General features: G+C 45.3%; 1 protein-coding gene across 6 annotated transcripts in view; it reads right to left on the bottom strand.

The window, feature by feature from the left end:
* Window positions 1-568: 568 nt before the first annotated feature.
* Window positions 569-20,349, bottom strand: part of hipk3b (homeodomain interacting protein kinase 3b) — a 46,717-nt gene continuing 26,936 nt past the window's right edge. For 2 of the 6 annotated variants that reach the window (XM_080843724.1, XM_080843726.1), the window contains 13 exons: window positions 15,811-15,930; window positions 15,152-15,238; window positions 14,626-14,810; window positions 13,873-14,032; window positions 11,960-12,083; window positions 11,475-11,596; window positions 11,112-11,239; window positions 10,729-10,896; window positions 10,071-10,412; window positions 9,348-9,494; window positions 8,706-8,950; window positions 6,697-6,914; window positions 5,236-5,881 (listed from right to left, as the gene is read on the bottom strand). In XM_080843724.1, the coding sequence (XP_080699850.1) occupies window positions 5,381-5,881; window positions 6,697-6,914; window positions 8,706-8,950; window positions 9,348-9,494; window positions 10,071-10,412; window positions 10,729-10,896; window positions 11,112-11,239; window positions 11,475-11,596; window positions 11,960-12,083; window positions 13,873-14,032; window positions 14,626-14,810; window positions 15,152-15,238; window positions 15,811-15,930 (2,547 nt within the window). In that variant the 3' untranslated portion in view covers window positions 5,236-5,380. Of the gene's footprint in view, window positions 5,882-6,696; window positions 6,915-8,041; window positions 8,094-8,705; window positions 8,951-9,347; window positions 9,495-10,070; window positions 10,413-10,728; window positions 10,897-11,111; window positions 11,240-11,474; window positions 11,597-11,959; window positions 12,084-13,872; window positions 14,033-14,625; window positions 14,811-15,151; window positions 15,239-15,810; window positions 15,931-20,349 lie in introns of all 6 variants that reach the window. The other 4 variants (XM_080843721.1, XM_080843723.1, XM_080843722.1 and 1 more) reach the window with 4 other exon arrangements.

The following is a 20,349-nucleotide window of genomic DNA, read 5'->3' as shown; positions in this document are numbered from 1 at the left end:
AGTCTAGCTAATGTATTACCTCTATCTTTGAGAAATATGCGTGCATACACTCAGAATCTGACACTTTGCATATTACTGTTCCTGCCACTAAATGTGATATAACATTAATGGGCACTGACACTGTGAACACACATGAAGGTTGCAAAGCCCTTTTTGGACTATACAATGGGGATCTTCACTCACAGTCCACCATCCTCTTCAGATGATTTCCATATGCACATGAAATATGCCCCATCCATTTTAGGCAATGTGTTGAAATAATTGCTTATTTGTGCAAGATATATACGTGGTCTTAGCTATATTAGCTGGCTTATCATTTCAACCCATAAGACGAATTTTGCCTCTGTATGCAGGCAAAGCATTGCCCAATGTCAAGGACCCGCTCTGTGTTTTGTTTTATAATGTTGATCACTCCCATGGCCACAAGAGGGCAGTGTGTACTACACAACATCCACACTCCATGTGTTTACCCTTTGTTATATTATATTACGTAATGCTGCTGGAAACCACTCCAGATTGCAGATCACTTCCATCCCAGACAATAATGAAACACAGACTTCAGACAGACTGCAGCAATAGATTTTTTTTTTTTAATTCAAAGTGAATCTTGACGATAATACACCATAAAGTTTTATTTTGACACTCACCAAAATAGTCACCTGGAAAACCCGCTCAATGTGACAAAGGAGAGAAGGCTTGGTCACATCTAAATGACTGAGAACTAGAGAGGAAACACTATCGCAAACTGTAGACATTACAGAGGGTATTCTTTCCCAGTCCTCATTCTGTCAAATATTGCACAGTGCAATTGCTACATAGCAAATTAGTGTAGCATAAACCAAAAAAAAGAGCAAATCAAAAAGGGGAACAAAAAAAAAGAATAAAGCCACAGAAATAAAATCCAAGAATCTTTAAAACAGTAACAGTTTGGATCAAGTAATCAAGCCTCTTTGATGAGTAATCTTAAAATGGTGATTCTATAACTTGCAGCGTGAATTAACTTTTTCAGACTTATGTGAGTTCTTAAAGCAACCTGTATAACTGTTAGAAGTAGATCAAAAATAAGCCGCTGGGCATCAGGCTAACAGTAGCAATGTCAGATTAATATAAAGACCCTGAATTCACTTTAAGAGCATAATACCATTTGAAAGGTGTCAAATCAAATGTTAAAAGCAATCATAGAGGCAATTAAAAACGGCCGTTTTTAACACGTCTTGTTAAAAGAAAAAGAAAATATTCATACTGCTGATTAGTGAAATAAACAATTGTCCCGTTGATTTTCATTAAATAGACAGAACATCGGACATGGGAAACTGTGCATGAATAGTCGCTGGTGATTGCCACTTCAGGAATCGAAATACAGCTATGGTTTAGACATGAAGCATTTGGGGGAGGAAGAGACAAAGGCCATGCTTTTCAGATCAGTCGGGACAAAAAAGAACCACTGGTCTTTGGCCATTCCTCAACAGTCAAGCTGATCAGAGTCACTACCAACCAAACAGTGTATTCCACAACACCTACTGTTAAAGCACAGAGCAGCTCAAGAAGCTAAGAAGTTTGCACACCACAAGACAAAGGCAAGGTCGGCCTTGTTTTGTACAGCCCTAGGAGTTGGAGAGTGTTCAACGGTGGCACTCAAAACTATACCTACACACGGGTGGACCTCACTACAGACATGCACGTTGCGTGTGCGCGACGTGGGACAGCAGGTCACTGCGGTGTGTGTGTGTGTGTGTGTGTGTGTACATGTAAATCTGTGTCGGACAGGTGCAGAGCTGGACCCCAGTGAGATCTAAGAACACTTAAAAGAGTGCAAAGACTGCAAGGCCAAAACTACCAGGCCACGTGTCCAGCACGAACGACAAATTAACAGGATAGCAATACCGAGCTACAAGAAAAAAAGAGCAGGTTTCAACAGTGGGGCGCAGGTGCCCAGTTCTGCTTTAGGTCTATTCTTCTTAAGGTTTTTTTTTTCTCTCTCTTTTTACCTCTGCTGTGGACAATAGAACAGTCTAGGGAGCTTGCAGAAGCTGGCAAGTAACAACATTTATCCTTAAGGTGTATTTCGATCCCCGGAATGACTGAAATTGTTTTTTTTTTTGTGTGTCTATTTTGTGTTTTTTTGGTCGATCTGTCCCTCGTGTGTGTATTGTATCATTTTTGCATGGGTACACTGATCTGTAATGGACCTCAATACACCACCTCACCAGCTGGGGGAGAGATGGAGGACGAGAGCAAGAGAGGGCAGCAACATTCTTTTCAATGCTCTTAACCACAAATTCTCAAGGCACGTAAACAGTAAATAACACCATCAACATCAGCATGGAAAAACAAGGAACTGGCATGGTTTGCTCTTACAAGTTCTGTTTTTGATATTAAACAACTGATTCTTCCCGCCTTTCTTCTTTCCACACTAGTTAATTGATCAACAGATACATTAACAGTTTGAATGGGACACAATTGGATCTCAGTTTAAAAAAAAAAAGAAAGAAAAAGTACACTAAAGATTTCATGGTTTGGTACACGAGAGACAAGTTCATATATCATATCCTCAACACAGAAAGCAACCCTAAGTGACCCCTAATTCCAACGGCAACTCTTGCATTGACTAAGAAGTGCTTTGTGACGAGTGATGTAACAAAAGCAATCGCACACAGTCCCTTCACCTGTATCATTCACTCGAAAGACATCTCAGAGCAGTGCAGAGCCCCATTCAAAGTCTAACGTCTGTTAGTAGAATCTGAACTACTAGAACGTAAAAAGTTAAATCAATCCTGCAAGCTAGAACTGTTACATGTCAACGCAAACAAAAACACCAATATGAAAACATACAAAAAATTAAGTTACATCGATACATCCATTTATATGCAGTGATGAGCCCAAAAAGGTTAATGAGGATAAAATACTGATTCCAAACAAACACACACCCTAAAACATAAACAGATGCAACTAATATCCATCATCAGCATTACAGTAGTTACAATGACACTCCAACCAATGAAAGCCAAAAATATATATTAAAAATCAGGAAAAAACACTTCTATTTCAGGTAATTAGAGAGACCTACACACACAAAAAAAGAATGCTAGGTATGAACAAAGAGAAAACAAAATCACCTCATTTCACAGCTATTTGAAGTGGCAATCATTACATAGCAGCTTAATCTATGATACATTCAAGATAAATGATACGACTTATTACTCGCTCAAGAAGCTAAACATAACCTCAGCCGCTTTTTTTACCATTTAATTTACCCCATGACTATAATTCCTACAGTATACTTGAGGTCTATGCAGAAAAAACAAAACAAACAAAGTAGCTACCTTGCTCAGGAAATGAATTACAGTCTTTGGTGCTCCACAAGCAACTTCATTTTGAAAGTAAGAGACAAAAAAACACAAAACAAAAAACAACCTTTACACACGCAACTAGCAAAACAAACTGGAAAATTAAAAACCCACACAGCATATATATATATACTTTTCTCCCTGACGGAATGTATAAAATAAGCAGTCGACACCAATAAGCTTTGAAACAAATGGTAAAATAAAGAGGAGGGTGAGGAGGGGAGGGGAAGTTAAAGTTGTCACACATGCATAAATGAGAAAATTGCACACTGTAAAACTCACACCTTTGTCAAGCTTCAGCACTAAATAGACTAGCTCTATGTAATATATATGTATATATATATATATATATATATATATATATATATATACATACTCCGATATATATATGAGTCTATATCAAATACTGCATGGTCTTTTCCGGCTAAGATGAATCCATACCATGAATCAAAGACCTACTTGCATTTTTGTCTTCATCTAGTCAAAGCCATGCCCACCATACTTCTACACAACTAAGAAAATTAAAAACAACCCAATCAAACAAACTCAAAATACACGGACACAAACAAACAAACCAAAAAAAAATCAAAAACTATTTAGATTGTATTGCAGTTTCATTAAACAGTACAAATACTGTTAGTAGTAAGAGTTTTACTAAATAGAAATTGATTATCAAACATTAAGCTATATTCAACGTTTGCTCTTTGTACACTCATTTTCGATCAGGGAAGGTAACAAAAAGACAAATTATGAACATTTAAAACTGAACAGCGAGCATTCCCGAAAGCAAAGCATGCTGTTCTCCTATTAAGGAACAACAAGTAACTCACTACTCTCCAATATACACTAAATCCAAAAATAAGCACTGCCTGTACTCGCAATGCATCACATCCATGCTTATCTATGCATGAATACATTTATCTGAGAGTGTGTATGTGTGTGATGTGTGTGTGTGTATATATATATATATATATATATACACACACACACACACACACACACATACATATATACACATATACATATATATATATATATATATGTGTGTGTATGATATATATATGTATATACATATACACACAGCGAATGCATGGACTGATTTGAATTTCAAGTGCTGCAGTCCAGTAACCATGTATATATATATATATATATTTTTGTATATAAGTAGTAACATGAACGACTTACGAAATATTTAAGGCACTATGGGTGGGGACACATCAACAATGCAGCGATTCTGGGGACACAAACATTAAGAGCAACGTCTAGGCATCTCTCTGTTAACATTTCTGCTCATGCAAGAACACATGCAGCGTGGGGGAACAACCTTTTTTATAATCTGGTATGTGTACTCAACACTGAAAACACCAAGGACACTGAAAAAGGTACAAATACTCGAAACGCGTAACACCAAACTGTGGACACATGTGCATCTGTTGGCCATTTTTGAAAGGGATAACTGGGGTGTTTTTTTTTACGACTGTAGATGTGTCTTGCACAAGTTAGAAGAAGGCAATATAGAAAAATAGGTTTGGGATGGGCGGTGCGAAAATGTGATTTATTTTTTCTCAACGCGCCCTATATTTTTCACCTGTTTAGAGGAGCACTCATAGAAGATCCGATGAGAAAGTGTATCAAATGTGCAAAACACATTAAAAGTGTTTCTTATTTCACTCATTTCATTCAATCATTCGTTCATTCTTTGTCCATGAATTCCTTAATCTTCTATCTCAACTGACCCCCTCCCCTTCTTTGTAATTGCTACACACCTTCCAGACAATAATTTTTTCCGTGTTAACCATTTTTTTCCTTTTCTTTTTTTAAAGCTCAAAGTTCAATTGCGCCAAAGTCAACATGATTCAAAAATATAGCTTGCTTTCTCTGGTGTGCCATGGCTTTGGGCATGAGAACCAGGTGGTGGTTTGTGTTTTCAGCGTAGGCCCCTCTCGGCCCCAGCAGGCCAGTGATGGAAGTGGGGGCGTAATGGCAGGCGATGGGAGGGGCTCTCCCGCAGTAGGCCATCCCGGGAGGGGGCCTTAGATGTATGGATACTGGCTGAGTTTGGTGGGGCTGAGGGGGAAACTGGCGTAGGCGGGCGATGCGATATAGGAGTGTGGGGGGAAGAGGGGCTTGAACTGGCCCTGCGGGTGCATTGTGGGCGAAGGTAGCAGCCGTGGGTTGAGCCCCACGGTCACCTGGTGAACGATGTGCCCGGTGGCTGGGTGCGAGATGCTGTAGGCCGGCTGCAGGACGTGACTGCCCCGCGTGGCCCCAGGCGATGCCAGCAGGTGGGCCATGGGGGCCGTGACCAGGGGGCCTGAGGTTGGGTATGAGAGCAGGGTGGGCTGGCCGTGCGGGTGGACGCCCATATGAGGAGGCGGAGGCGGCGGTGCAGGAGGGTGGCCCGAATTGTGGGTGGGGCTGCCGTGCGACAGGGTGAAGGTGTGGCCATGTATGGTGGGAGGGATGTAGGCCTGCGGTCGCCGGTGGCTGTAGTTGCCGTTCCACTCCTGGTGGGAGGAGCCGTAGTGCTGCACCTGAATCAGGACAGAACACAAACAAACAGGAACGAGATAAAGGTGAGAAAGAACCGCTGGCTGGAAGCAAGGCAGAAGATTCAGACCTCCACTCACCACACCACTGTACTGTACTAAACACAAATGTCCATTTACTCATCCAAGTTAAAAGCAGGGATGCCCAGCTCATGTTCTCTATAGGCCTCTTTAATCAGTATTCAATTTCATCTCTGGCCATAAAGGCCTAGAGGAGAATGAGAGGTGAAAGTAACAAATGCTGATGAAAATGAAGGTGATGAAAATTGAAAAATAAGGGTCAAAATGCATGTGAAATGATGGAGTGATATTAAGTCGATTTGATAAAGGGAAGTAACAAAATTAATTTGCTGTAAACAATGGAAGTAATACAAATTGTTTCACATAAAATGTTTATCATATTAATTTACATATCAATTCATATACATTTTTACCCCTCTATTTTCATAATTTTTCATTATTTTTATCCTTTTTATACGGTTACGTCTTTCCTTAAATGATAAATGACAATTTTGTGTTGTGGATGATGAATGAAAATGATGAAACATGGCTCTGTTTTCATTACATCCCGACAGTTTTAATCAAATTGGCTTGAATTTAATCAAATCACTTGATACTTTATCACTCTATTTTTCATTTCACATCAATTTCTTGTCATGAATTAATTGTTGTTACGCCACCCCTTATGAAGGAGCTTATTCTGGAGTACCATCACACAGCCCAGGTAGTGGACTTGGTAGTAGATGACTGGCTATGTGTTGGTGTGCCCTGACCGGAGCTTTCGTGGTGCTCTGACTGACCTGCCCATAGGTGAGAGGCGGCGGCTGCTGCTGCTGCAGATGCTGGGGAGCTTGCTGATGCTGATGCTGATGCTGATGCGGATGCTGATGCGGAAGCTGATGCTGATGCTGATGCTGGAATGCGGGGATCTTCTGAGAGCGGTTGAGGAACTGCGTAGAGAGCGGGGCCAGCCTGCCGTGTCCATTGCGCCCTTTGAATGGGCATGAAGATTCTAAGACTGATAGTGTAGAAAGGGGGGGGGGGGAGAGAGAGTAGGAGAGAGAGAATAAGAGAGAGAGAGAGAGCGCAAAGGAGAGAGTAAGAGAGAGAGAGAGACAGAATTAGAGATAGTAAGAGAGAGAGGGGACGGGGGGCAAGCAGAGATGTCAGTTTTTTCAGAAGCAGCAACATCGAAATCTCAAAAGCCCACAGGATAAAAATATTACTTGACCATCCTCATCCAGCTGCAAGAAAGGTGGCAAAAGGTGTAATTGACGCATGTCTGATCAACTCTCGGCTGACTAGTCAGTTTTAGCTCTTCCTGTCTGACGACCTTGTCAGACCTCTCCCTCGTAGTTAAAAAAATGCCACCATTTATGTTAACAGAGCCAATGACGATGGTCTAACTTGCGATGATTGCAGCTGGGTAAAAATAAGATTTGACTTGTCATCGAGATCTAAGGGAGGTGGGACTAAAAGCCAATTGGTAACTAATCTCGTTCCCGTTTCAAGTTATGGGTCACGCCTCAGTCTAAAAATACCCTGTGAGCAGGCCTAGAATAGTATACTGTGGCCTTTTAGGTGCGGAACAGATAGAAGTGTTTGAATGTGAGAACGAGCAGAGATGGGGGATGGGGGAGGAGGGGAGTGGGAAGAGGTATCTGTTCCAAGGAGTCAAATGTCAAACAGTGTTTCGCAGATGACCTATGCTGGACAAAGCACTTACATAGGACAGAGATACCAACAGAGACAGATAGCAACTCCTGTAAAGCTTACATAAGGCATGCACAACACCCCTCACACTATTGGGATAACACATTCACAGCTCATAGCGATCTTGTCTGTAAGGCACGATCCATGATACATCTGTGTATGTTTATACCAACATGACAAACGTCTGTGGGGGTGTCAAATGCCACTATGCATCTTTAAAAAAAAACATGCTGAGAATTGACACTCCAGACAAAAACGTCAGGGGGGGATCAGATGGGTCTTAAACTTCTTAAAAAGGGACATTTTGAAATCAGTGTCATAGAGTTATACAAATAAATAAATTATTAAAAAGACAGAGTCAAACACAGCATCCAGACACTCAAGAGCAGCTGGGGCGGACTGGGCCACCAGTGACGTGGCAGCCGTAATCACCTGTGGGAGCCTCTGTGACCTATAAAGGCAGCGTAATCCCAAGGCAATTCACCTGTGAAGCAGACAGCGGCACCGGTAATTGCGTCTCTGACCCGCTAAACAGTCTTCCAATTAGCCATGTGGCTAGGAAGGAATTAGTAAAGGTTCCCAGCCACTCAACAGTTTCCAGGGGGATCAGAGATCAGCACACATGTCTTTCTGGGTTAGCCGGAACATGCATGAGGAAAGTCTGTGACAGACTAGGGGATCAATGATCTAGTACATGAATACGGGTCCTGCAGACTCATTGCTTAAGAGTAATAACATACACGTTGGCGAGAACCAGCGGAAACAAACAGATGTTTCATATGAAGTTTCAACTACAAGGCACAGCAGTACATTCAGACCAACCATTGCTAACTCTAAAGACAATATATGTCTGACATACAGAGATCATAACACAGAACACATGCGTCTACCTGTATTCATACCCATCTTGTATCTCTATTTTCCCACTTATAAATACATCTATTTCAGACATGCGACCTGAGTATGCACACAGAGTATGTGTATTTCTGCATTCGTGGCTGTATACTTTGAGTATGCACACAGAGCATGTGTATTTCTGCATCCATGCTGTAAAGGCGCAGGGTCTCCGTTCTCCGTGTGTCGGCCACCTGCTCACCTGTGTTGGTGTTCTGCTGGCTGACCATTTTGTTGTTCTGCATCCTCATGGGCGGCACCACCATGGTGCGCACCGGCGGCTTGCTGACCTCCGTCTCCGTGGTGACACAGGCCTTGCGGTTGTGGTTGCTGTCGGCGATGTAGCGGTGGCCCTCTAAGAAGGCGCTCTCGTTGTGCACGGAGGAGTCGGAGGCCGGCGAGCCATCAACCGTGTCACAGCCGCTCTCCTGCTCGTCTTCAGACATGCTGCGAAGAAGAAAAGAAAAAGTAAAGACGAGAAAAAAAGAAGAGAGAGAGATGAGCTGAAGAGAGGATTCATCACAAAGAACGATAATTGAAAGTTTAAGAATTACACACAGACTATGCTTTGATAGATGCTTTAAAACATCACCACATTGTAAAGTCTACCATTTAAACCACGCCAATCTAACTACTACCATTAAAAAAGATGCAAACTGATATTTCCAAGTTAAGTGACAAATTGTGTGTGTGTGTGATACACATTATGGCTTTAATGGCCGTATGAACATGCTGATAGAAAGTGTGTATGTGTGAGGTAGGGAGACAGAGAGACAGAGAGTGAGAGTGAGAGAGAGAGACAGAGAGAGAGAGAGAGAGAGAGAGTGAGAGAATGGAGGTGTACCTGTTGGGTCGTTTGCAGGGCGAGCCGCTGGACTGCACTGAGGCGGAGGAGCTGGTGCTGAGGGTGGAGTCTGGGCTGCTGAGGGAACACACACGCTCCATGTTCAGGGTGCTCTGACACGCCTCACACTCGGGGCTGCCCTTACACCTGACACAAGATATGGGCTGTCAGAGCTAGCAGCTTGCATGATATGAACACATCTGACACAATGTCCAGTGTTTATTGTGTGCTGAAACTATTCTTCTTGCACACCGAACACAGCTGAGCCCATCAATCTCTTACATTAACGATCCCATAAAAACAACGTCAGTAGAGTGTAAATAAGGTTAACCAATAACAGTGCTACTGCAAAGTAGATAAGCTAGAACAGCTGCTCTGGCAACTATTCTATTAAGATTAGCTGGTCATGACTTCTATCTCCTAGGAGACCGAAAAAACAACGAGAACATATGCAGGACTTAACTGGCATGAATGTCACTGCACGTAAGCCTGCCAAAACCGTTGTATAACATCAGTTTTAAATACACTTTATCACAAACATTCCTTTCCAGAGTGCCTTGGAATTATGATAAAGATTCTGCGTTCTATTTTTCATTTCTGTATGTGTGTGTTCCAGCACGTGCATAAACCTATTATCTTCACTATGTTTGTGGCTCACACTAGTTTATGACATTAGCTCAATGAAACAAATTTCCCCATCTTCCGTTCAAGCGGTTGACTTACTCCCCGATGGAGTGTCTCTGTGGCTGGTCCTCCTCGTCTGTGTCCGAGCTGATGCTAATGACACTGACCGCCGGGCTGGGCGAGTCGGCGATCACCATGGCCTGCCGCTGCTGTTTCTTCGCCACCAACAGCTCCTCTTCTTCCTCCTCCTCCTCTACCTTGCAACAGCTGGGCTCTTCCTCCTCCACGCTTGTGTCTGTCCGGTCCGACACGCGCTCTCTGCGCTCGGCCTCCACGTAGTTCCGTCGCTCTACGGCCTCCACGTTCTTTGTGACGGGGGCCATCTTTGGGCCCTGGTACACTGAGCTTTGGGTGTTTGTGCTGTGTGTGAAGTTGTTGCTCCTGCTCAGAGAATAAACACACACACACCGCAGCAGGTGATTACATCATAACTCAATCGGACTCAAGAACGATCACATCTACAAAACATATCAGGATACCAAAAGGCAAATATTATTTAAATAGCCGACAATACACAGAAACACACTACAAGGGTGGCTGTGTTTCTCAGTCTGTTTTCAATCTTGCTGTGCCCACAATGTTTACTCAACATGTCAGCTTACTGGCACTGCTGCAGTTGCTCGGCTAACAGAAACCTTGTGCGTATGTGAGGCTGTCGGAGCTGGCAATGGGCTAGTGCAATGGGAGAAAACCGAACCTGTTGACACAGGGCTTGTTGCGTTTGTTAGCAGCGGGCTGAGGCCACACCACATGGGCGATGCCTATGCTGATGGGCTGGTGGGCTGACATGGTCATTTGGTTGGTTAGGAGTGGTTGGGGGTGGGGCAGCATGGAGCTGTAATGGTTGCCATGGGGACGAACTTTCCTGTGAAGACAAGAAAAACAAAAAAGGTGTGATGACGTTTTATGGGAGGTGTGGGAGAGAAAATGGGCAATTACAAGATGGCAACAGCATGGTACTGATGAGCAATGCATGCGACCAAGTACAGTGGACAGAAATAGGCAACACACACACACACACACACACACACACACTGCATTGGAGGTAACAGAATCACGGATGTTCCAAGCCACACTCACCCCCAGTCTGACAGTCTCGGTGGACCCGCCACAGAGTCCGAGGCTAGCGAGGTGGGCGGTGGGGCCACCGGTGTCACCTGCTGCCAGGCTGGGACCAGGATTTGCTGGCCGCGATTGGACCAAGCCTGCTAAAAAAGAAGGAGCATTTTCACAGCCAATTGAAGCCGTAGGCCGTGCCAACACTGCTGTAAAATCATACACCACTGCAAGGGCATGGCAATGACATTGAAAAAAGAGACATTATAATACACACTGGAGTGCAATGTCCAATGCATGATTTCAACTGGCTTTAGAGCAGGGGTGGACAATACACAGATATTTTGGCCATGGACATTGACCCTAGACCTTTTCTGGGCCCCTCACCTGAGTGATGACTCCCTGTCGGATCTGTATGGGCTGAATGGTGGGGGCTTGGGTGACCATCGGAACCGTGCTCTCCATGCGGACAGAGTACCCCGCCTGTTTGCCCGGGTTGGTGGGGATTCCTGTCAACAACACAAAACAAAACAAATCAACCGAGTAACAATACATCACAGACTACTATGCAGTTACATGCAACACAATAGGAATTTCCACTTGTGTTTTTCCCTTTGGTTTATTTATGCACCAAAAGCACCCATCGGACCAGCCTTCCTTTGAAAGCTTTCTTAAAAAGAGCATATATTTGGCATTTAAAATGCACTTCCTATGAACAACTTGAACTTCTACAGCTACAATTCAAAGGCATGATACCACATTTAAAAAAAAAAAAATCAAAAAATACCTAGCGAAGAGTGACTGCTTGATAATTATAGAGCTCTTTCATGGGTGAAAGTCCCCAGCATTCCACCAAGGGTATTGGAATGTACCTTGCATGGTTGGAGGACATAAGATGAGTGCCTGCTGGAACGAGTCAGTGCAGCCAAACTGCGCATTTCCTGTCTGCAGCGCTATCCCAGGGTGCATCACCGAAGGTCCTGATGGGGCCAAAGCCTAAAAAACATGAGAAAATTGAAGTAGTAAGACTCTGTGTGACATAAGAAGTTCAACTTTCGAGAAAGAAGTGAAGGTAGAACACGCGAGAAAGGAGGTTGTGACTGCAGCTCTCCTCCTTCTGGGTGATATTAACACTTTGGTATGACTGGGTGCTCTGTAAAATTAGCTTACAGACACGGAAGTGATTTTGTAACCATGCAAAACATTACGTCACAAAACAATCATGTCACACTTTAACTCAACTATTCAACTCAACCTCGAACAGAAATAGCAGAACTGTGTACCACTTCAATGAGTAACCTAGTACATGTGCATTGACAATACATGGAAGAGAATGCACACATGATAACGGCTGGAACTAGTACTGCTTGCCAAGAATGCGTTTTTATCTTCACTATACTGTACATCGTTTCCCACTCTGCAAATGCCAGTTGCCTCACATTGCTATTTTTTATGTGGTCTAATGCTAAAGTTACAATGCAGCATAGGTGTGGTCAAGCTAAGCGTTAGCCTAGGTAAATCATTTATAAAAAGAAGAAGTACAGACAGGTCAGTCAAATTCATCTGGCAGCAGTGCTGCAAAATGCCCTGTAGAGGGCACTGTTACAGCTTTCTGAGGAAGGTTGGGAGAACAGCCACACATTTGAAAAACAGCCTCTGGTTCGAAGTTCACTCGCTCCTGTGTAACTGTTTAATCAGGATTATTGAATTATGGCCATAATGCCATGCAGCTATCCTGTGATCAAAGTTACTGCCTGGATTCCAGTGCTGGATCAAGAACTGAAGGGGGAACCCTTTTCCCAATGATCGCACCCACTAGGATTGTATTTTCTTTTTTTTTCATGGAGTAACTATGAGCAGCCCACGTTTTTTTTCATCCCATTGCAATTTGAATTGGCCGTAATCTAGGCTCACGTATGCCAATGATGAAAATGTGATTTGCATTGAGGCCTCTGACGCACAAAGGGCCACACGACATGTGACCAAAGCGTTCCTTCATGTTCCTCTATTTGATTATTTGAGCAGAAAGGACTCCTTGAGCAAAACCCCAAATCCCAGCAAGTCCATTTCATAACAGCTACCAGAGGAGGGCAATCCAAAACAACAACATAAAAACAAAATCAAGAATGACTGCAAACCAGGACCCCGCTCTACTCCCCTGGCAACCAAAACGCACGCTCTCAGCGTTGCCATAACGTCAGCACGCTGCCATGGCAACAGATTGGCGGAGCAACGCAATAAGGTGACACATTGGCCCGACCTGTGAGAACAATGGTGGCGAGGTAAATAAGCTGTCGTCACTGGAGGCAGAGGCGTGCGGGCGGACTGACATCAGCACTCATCTGGCTTCTGGAGGCTGCAGGCCGCCGCGCTACTGCTTTCAGGAAGAGGCCAGACACCTCTGACGCGTTTTTTGAAAACGAGTCGGCGGTGGCCCTCCCTCAACGTGATCTGGCAACCAAAACATGACACCCAAAAAACGCCCCGAGGCGAGCACAATGGAGACATGTTTCTCGCCTGGGTTTGGAATTCACTCATGTGATTCTCTGGTCGAGACTGACACAACAACCAGCAGAGCACAACCACCCAAGAGAAGTCAATGTTGCGGTTGCGGTTATAAGGGTAAACAGGGTGATTGCAAGGCCATAAATAAAATAAAAACGGGAAAAACTGGTGCTTTGGTTGCCGGGGGCGATGGATCACCCAGCACTAATCCATTCCAGAAGTGTTTACATTTAGCTGACGCTGCTATGCAAAGCTAATGAAAAGGTTAGGTGACATTTACTTGTGTGTGGCAACCAGCCATTTTGCTGAATGGCACAGTTAGGGTGGGCCCCGCGGTGGTGGTCACTGGGCGGATATAGGAGGCCTTATTGCGGTTAATAGTGTCATGCACGCCAGGCCGTGACAGACAAACGTCCATGATGTGGAAACAGGACTTCACACTGCAGAAAGGAGAGGAGGAGAGCAGAGGAGAGGAGGAGAAAAGAGAAGAGATTATACATCAGAAATGGGGGTTAGATTCACACGACACTGGATTCAAGGTTCATCTATTCCCAGCCCCAACAGAACTACATCATTAAATGGAAGTCTTTGAGAGTGAAGTTTAAATCAGGGGTATCCAACTGTTCCAAAAAAAACCTACACCCCCACAAAGCACAGACCAATTACAGCAGATCTGATTCAGCTAATGAAAGTCTTAAGGAGGCTTTACACCCACTAAACCCACTAGAAACAGCAGGGAGAATTCAGAGTGTCAGAGTGACTTTATTCAAAACAAACCCAGACCACATGGGCCTGCTGACGTGTGTTAGGGCATTCTTACTCTGGTTCAGGTGTGACTTTAGCTTTGAACTTCATGGCTCAGTTGTGTTTTAACATGAAGACAAATGTGTGTTCAGGTGTGTTTGTGGGGGGAATAAATCAGATCTTTCAGGTGTTTTACTACCGTCTTGAGGGGCAGCTGTGTGCGTGCGTGTGTGTGTGCGTGCGTGTGCGTGTGTGTGTGTGTGTGAGCGTGTGCGTATGTGCTGCTTACTGGTTGCTGTGGGGGAAATCCAACAGGTGCTGCATTGTGACAAAGGGGTGATTGAGTGCTTCACTTGGGGAGATCCTCTTCTCTGCATCAATAAACAACATCTTCTTCAGCAAGCTTACAAACTCTCCACGGTCCACTTTCTCTGCCAACAAGTCACTGCCTTCCATATTCATCACCAAATTCACCTGTAGGATAGTTCAACAGAGAAAAACAGAAAAGCACAGGTCAACACTACACTCAGTTCTGAGAACAGCTCAGGGGTATTTTCAGACATGGTGTCTCTGTTCATTGTTTTTGTTAAATATGAATTGCAAACAGAGAGGGAATGCCTAATTTTAGCTTTTCATCCGTCACCCATACTTGATTCAGATCAGATAAGACCCAAAAGCTAACAACAGTTGAATCAAGCTCCTTGTGTGTGTGTGTGTGTGTGTGTGTGTGTGTGTGTGTGTGTGGTGTAATTAATTATTAGCAGAAACAGCCTTCAGCTACTCTGGATGTCAAAATGCAGTGAACTGGAACATACGTGCGCAATATCATCCAAACAGCTGAAGATGTACTTCCTGGCTTCCTTTGATTTCATCCCCGTCTCCGTCTCGTGATCCTCTGTGGACTGCGGGAAAAGGAGGGGGACAGGAAATAAGACTGAACATTCAGCAAGATGGCAGGGCTTACAGACACATCCGCATGACAAAGCCTGCGGAAAGGCCATGACTAAGAATGGATGAAGTAGGCCAAACGGTACTGTGCAGAGTCCCTCTGTTAGGTAGAACAGTGGGGGTAGTGTTTTGTTGCAGGTTAAGGGGCCTTAAGTGTGTGTGTGTGTGTGTGTGTGTGTGTGTGTGTGTGTGTGTGTGTGTGTGTGTAGCAAGCGAGAGAGAGAGAAAGTGAAAGAGTGTGAGTGAGTGAGAGCGAAAGAGTGAGCGAGAAAGTGGGAGGGTGGGAGAGAGAGAGAGAGAGAGTGTGAGTGAGTGAGTGAGTGAGTGAGTGAGTGAGTGAGTGAGTGAGTGAGTGAGTGAGTGAGGGAGTGAGGGAGTGAGGGAGTGAGGGAGTGAGGGAGTGAGGAAGTGAGGGAGTGAGTGAGGGAGTGAGTGAGGGAGTGAGTAAGTGAGAGAGAGACAGAAAGAGTGTGTGTGTGTGTGTGTGGGTGGGTGAGTGAGTGAATGATCAGGGTGGTTGCCTTACTTTCAGTCTCCACGCTGCATAGGGGGAATCTGACTCCCGGCAGAAGAAGCGAGATGTCTTTGTCCCTGCTTTCAACAGGTGCTCCCCGGGCAACCCCTGCGTCTGAGAAATGTAACGTATCTGGAGAGGGGAGGACACAGATACACACTAGGGTCATTCACTGAAGATCAACACAAGCACGTCTGCAAAGGAAACACACTATTCACTATTAATCGGAATCCCTGAGGGGAGGCAGCGTGGCATCAGACAACCAATGTGAGCGGTAAGGGGCCTGAGACACACTTTACCAACAGCAGAAAAACAGTCAGATGGAAGACAGTGTCTGGTGTGTGTATCTGTATTTGTGTGAATGTGTATCTGTGTGTGTGTTTGAGAGAGACAGAGAAAGAGAATGTATCTGCGTGTGTGTGTGTTTGTGAGACAGCGAGAGAGACAGTGTGTGTGTGTGTGTCTGAAGGGGAGTGAGAGGCATGGAGAGTGCGTGAGTGTGTGTGATCTGACGTCAGTGGCGTCTGTGTGTGAGGAACAACATCCATTAGAGGTGCGCTGTGGTAGTGACAGTGAGGCGGCTCAGTGGGCCTCAGGAATTTCAGAGGCTCTGGCCACAGGCGCCCTTCATCTTTAACCTCTAACCTCTGAGGAGTACCCTGGCCATCAAACTCCAAGAAGGTAAACACACACACGACTCAAGTCTGCATTTGTGTGTGTGTGTGAGTGTGAGTGTGTGTGTGTGTGGACCTTGGTCTGGGTTTGTGTGTCAAGGGTTGTTCAGGAAGGTAAACATGTCTTCACAGTAAAAACACAGGAACTCCATCTATCTATGTCCATGGATGGCATGAAAAATGTAGTAGTCAGTCGCAGTGGAAGCATGACACACCATACAGGCCTACAGGCCTGAGTGCCAATGGACACCAGGGTTCAAGTCTGTCGTTTCGCAATTCTACTCCTCTCCATCTCATTTCCTATAGAGATCTTCTGAATAATAAAGGCTAAAAAAAAACCTTCATGAGAAAGCTGCTAAAATGAATGGCGGGAACACACACGCATACACAAAGAATTCCCGAGGGCCAGAAGTGAGCGGCGTTTCCTGGTATAAATGTTTTGATTGGAACGTTCAGCGCGACTCCGCACGTCCCCACTGGCGCTAAGACAGACGAGGGAGAGTCAGTTACATCACCATCTCGTCTCCTCCCCAGTCTCCTTCCCCTCTCTCCCCCTCAACTATGCAAGTCAGACACAGCGATAACCAGCTCCCTGCATTTCATCTACCGCACCACATCCAGACCTCGAGCTCATTAAATCAACACTCTTGATGTTGTTTTTCTTTTTCTCCTTTCTCTCCCTCTCTTAAGGATTCTCTCGTTCTCTACCTTTGTCAGCTCGGATAAATGAACACGGACTCCGACAAAGGTCAACAATCCATCACAGGCAGGCCAAACACAACAGCCACCTCTCATGCCCCCTCTGCTCTACTGTTCTGCCCTTGGCCCTCTCAGTTGCGCTGCACTGACTCCACTCTCTTTGCCAGCTTGTGTAACCTTGCTTGCGTGTTTTTACATCCATGACATCAGAAGGAGACTGAAAACACTTGGAGGGTGACAAGAGAGAGAGAGAGAAAGAGAAAGAGAAAGAGAAAGAGAGGGTAGAGAGAGAGAGAGAGATAGAGAGAGGGTGTGTGTGTGTGTGTGTGTGTGTGTGTGTGTGTGTGTGTGTGTGTGTGTGTGTGTGTTTGTGTGCGTGCGTCCCATGAGGTTGGTATCAGTCCCGGGGCTAAACTCCTCCTCATCAGTTAGAAGTCCTCTACCTCTTGCTGAGGTTGTAAAGCAGAGATGTGGTCTGCAAGCCTAGACCTGCGCTCAGCTTCGCACTCCGGTGCTTGGAGTCAACTAAGCAGCAAGCGGAATGAAACAAACGCCTCCTGAAGGCGTCAGCCAACGCCCACACCTCCATCCGCGCACACGCACACACACACAGATACATACTCACAGCCCTCGCTATCTCCCAATGCATACACACTCTTACAGGACATTTTTTCAGGGACAGTATGGCTGATAGCATATGAGGGCTGCTGGACCTTTGTCGTAATGTAGCATGTTGCAGGAAGGTTAGACATGCCAGTGAGATGACAGGCTGCTGACAGAGCTGGGCCTTGGGAGGAAAAGCGAGCAGGGATTGAGGGGGTAACGGGAAGTTATTAATATATTCTGCTGTGTGAAGTGGAACTGGACCCCCCCACACTTCTCCCTCCCTGCCTTATTGGCCTCGTGGCATGGTAGGCTCTCCTGGCTCTGGCTCGCCCTCCTCGGCTTGTGGGGGCTGACACTCCACACCGCGGTGTAGGGAGCTCTCCATAGGTCAGGGGGCCCCAAAGGACAGATGAACTGCTCATGAATCTATGCCTGTTTACTAATAACAGCTCTACACACACATACACACACACACACACACACACACACACACACACGGATTGAAATATGTTTAAATTTCTGCATTTCAGACAGATGAGATTCTGCTGGGGCATACCCTCGGCTTCTAGCCACCTGGCTGTGGAGCTAAATGATGAGCCTTGTTTCACCGTTGCAATCGCTTATTTGGATAATTTCTTCATTCGCTCCATCCCAAGCCACGTCACCAGCTGATTCTAATGTCCGCAGCCACTCCATATAGTAGGATGGTCAGAGGGATAAGGTGGGTGCATGTGTGTGTTAATCTACACTCTCTCCTTGCTCTTCTCCGGCATTGCTCAACGCGGCGCAGCTGTGCACTCACTGCAAGGAGGCTCCCCTCGGAATCTCCACTGCACCGTCAGAACATGCTGATCCATCCGTGCAAAAACACACTCCTTATTTTTAGTGTGACGGTAAATTCTCCAACTCGCTTTCCGAGGTGTTCAGCTATCCATCCCTCCCTCCCTCCCTCCCTCCAATTGAGCAGGGGTGGTGTAAGTGTACAGATGAGAGGGGGGCGGTGCATGAAAAATGATGCTGGGCAGTAAAAATACTGTGGCGTCGGCACACTCTGCTCAGGCAGGTTTATAATGCAATGCGGTGTGATGTATGTGGAGAGGAGGCTGGGCCTGAACATGGAGGGGGGAGAGAGAGAGAGAGGGAGCTTATGCATTCCTATGACATTTCCTGAATTCCTAAAAGGCAAACTCTACATAGGAAACACCGCTTGTTGGGTGGTGGTGGTGGGCACAGGGGAGATCCAGCACCTTCCTCTCCTCTCTGGTATCGCTGCAACTCCCTGTCCCAGGCCCCGAGGCCCCCACCTCTCGTTAAAGTCCGGTGAGAACTGCTCACAACACGCCCCCCCCAGAAACAGAGTGCTAATCCAGGCCTGTTGCTGCCCGCCAGTCCGTTCTCTCCCTCCCTCCCTCCCTCCCTCCATCTCCCTATCTCTCTCCCAGCCAGGAGGAGTATGGTAAAGGGGCAGCACCACCAGAACATTTCAGGAGAGAAAGAAGGGTGGTGGTTCTGGTGGTGGACCTGTTGGGTTGAACACTACTGAATTAATGAAACATGAAAAAATCTTATACTGTAGACCAGACAGCGTGCCCATACACACAACACAGAAACAGACAGAGAGAGCGAGACAAAAAGGCAGAGAAATAGAGGGAGTGAGAGAAAGAGGGAGCGAGAAATCATGCCATTTGATTCCTGGTTTGTTTGGCCTGACAGCACATTCCAGCCAGCTCGCGCTCTAACTCGCGCTTTAATGGATGACATCAGCATGAGGTGATGTGGAATGGCTGAAAACAGATAGCTTGGTTTGGACAGAGTGAATGTGTGTGTGTGTGTGTGTGTGTGTGTGTGTGTGTGTGTGCGCACATGCATCTGGACAGTTTCAGACACCAGGTGCCTTTGCTATTAGTGCCACCTCAGGTCTGAGATGTGCCAATAATATGTGTTGTGCTTCTGTGGGCAGGGTTGGCCAGCTGCTGCCCACGGGCATGAGAAGAGCCGAAGGTGTGGGAGGTTTGATTAGCTCCAACATGACGTCAATGGACAATGGGAAAAACAAGCTAATCAATACTGACCGATACTGAGGCCTAAACAAGCCTTAGATTTTTATACAATTGTATACATGGCACATTTCTCATAACACAACTAGCTTGCCCCCACACATTCACATTTTTATTCATACTGTTAATATTGAATATGATGAAGCCTTAATGCATGTGGCTTTTGATTAAACCCGTATGCTTGGGAGTTCCATTTCTTTTCTCTACATTAAAGCTTCTGTGCTACACTTTCCAGACATTTTCATGCCGCTCAAGCTGTATCTGAAATGCAGGCTGCTTTAGATCACCGTCAGCAGTACATGAGTGGGGACATGGCGCTTGCAGCAGAGAGATAAAAATGGCATTAAAATGGCTGAGAAACAGGTGTCATCCTTATTCCTTTGGCCTTCCGAGCAGCTGTGTAACTGTCACCGGTAGCCTCTATGTCTGGAGAAAGCTGATCCACCCTTGATATGTGTGCAATATTTTTCAAAATGTGGACAATATATTGGCACATAGCTAGCACTTGATGTTAG

Source organism: Sprattus sprattus, assembly GCF_963457725.1.
Source record: "Sprattus sprattus genome assembly, chromosome: 8".
In the NCBI taxonomy this organism is placed as follows: Eukaryota; Metazoa; Chordata; class Actinopteri; order Clupeiformes; family Clupeidae; genus Sprattus; species Sprattus sprattus.
The sequence above is the reverse complement of the archived record's forward strand: the minus strand, read 5'-3'. Positions and strand labels throughout refer to the sequence as shown.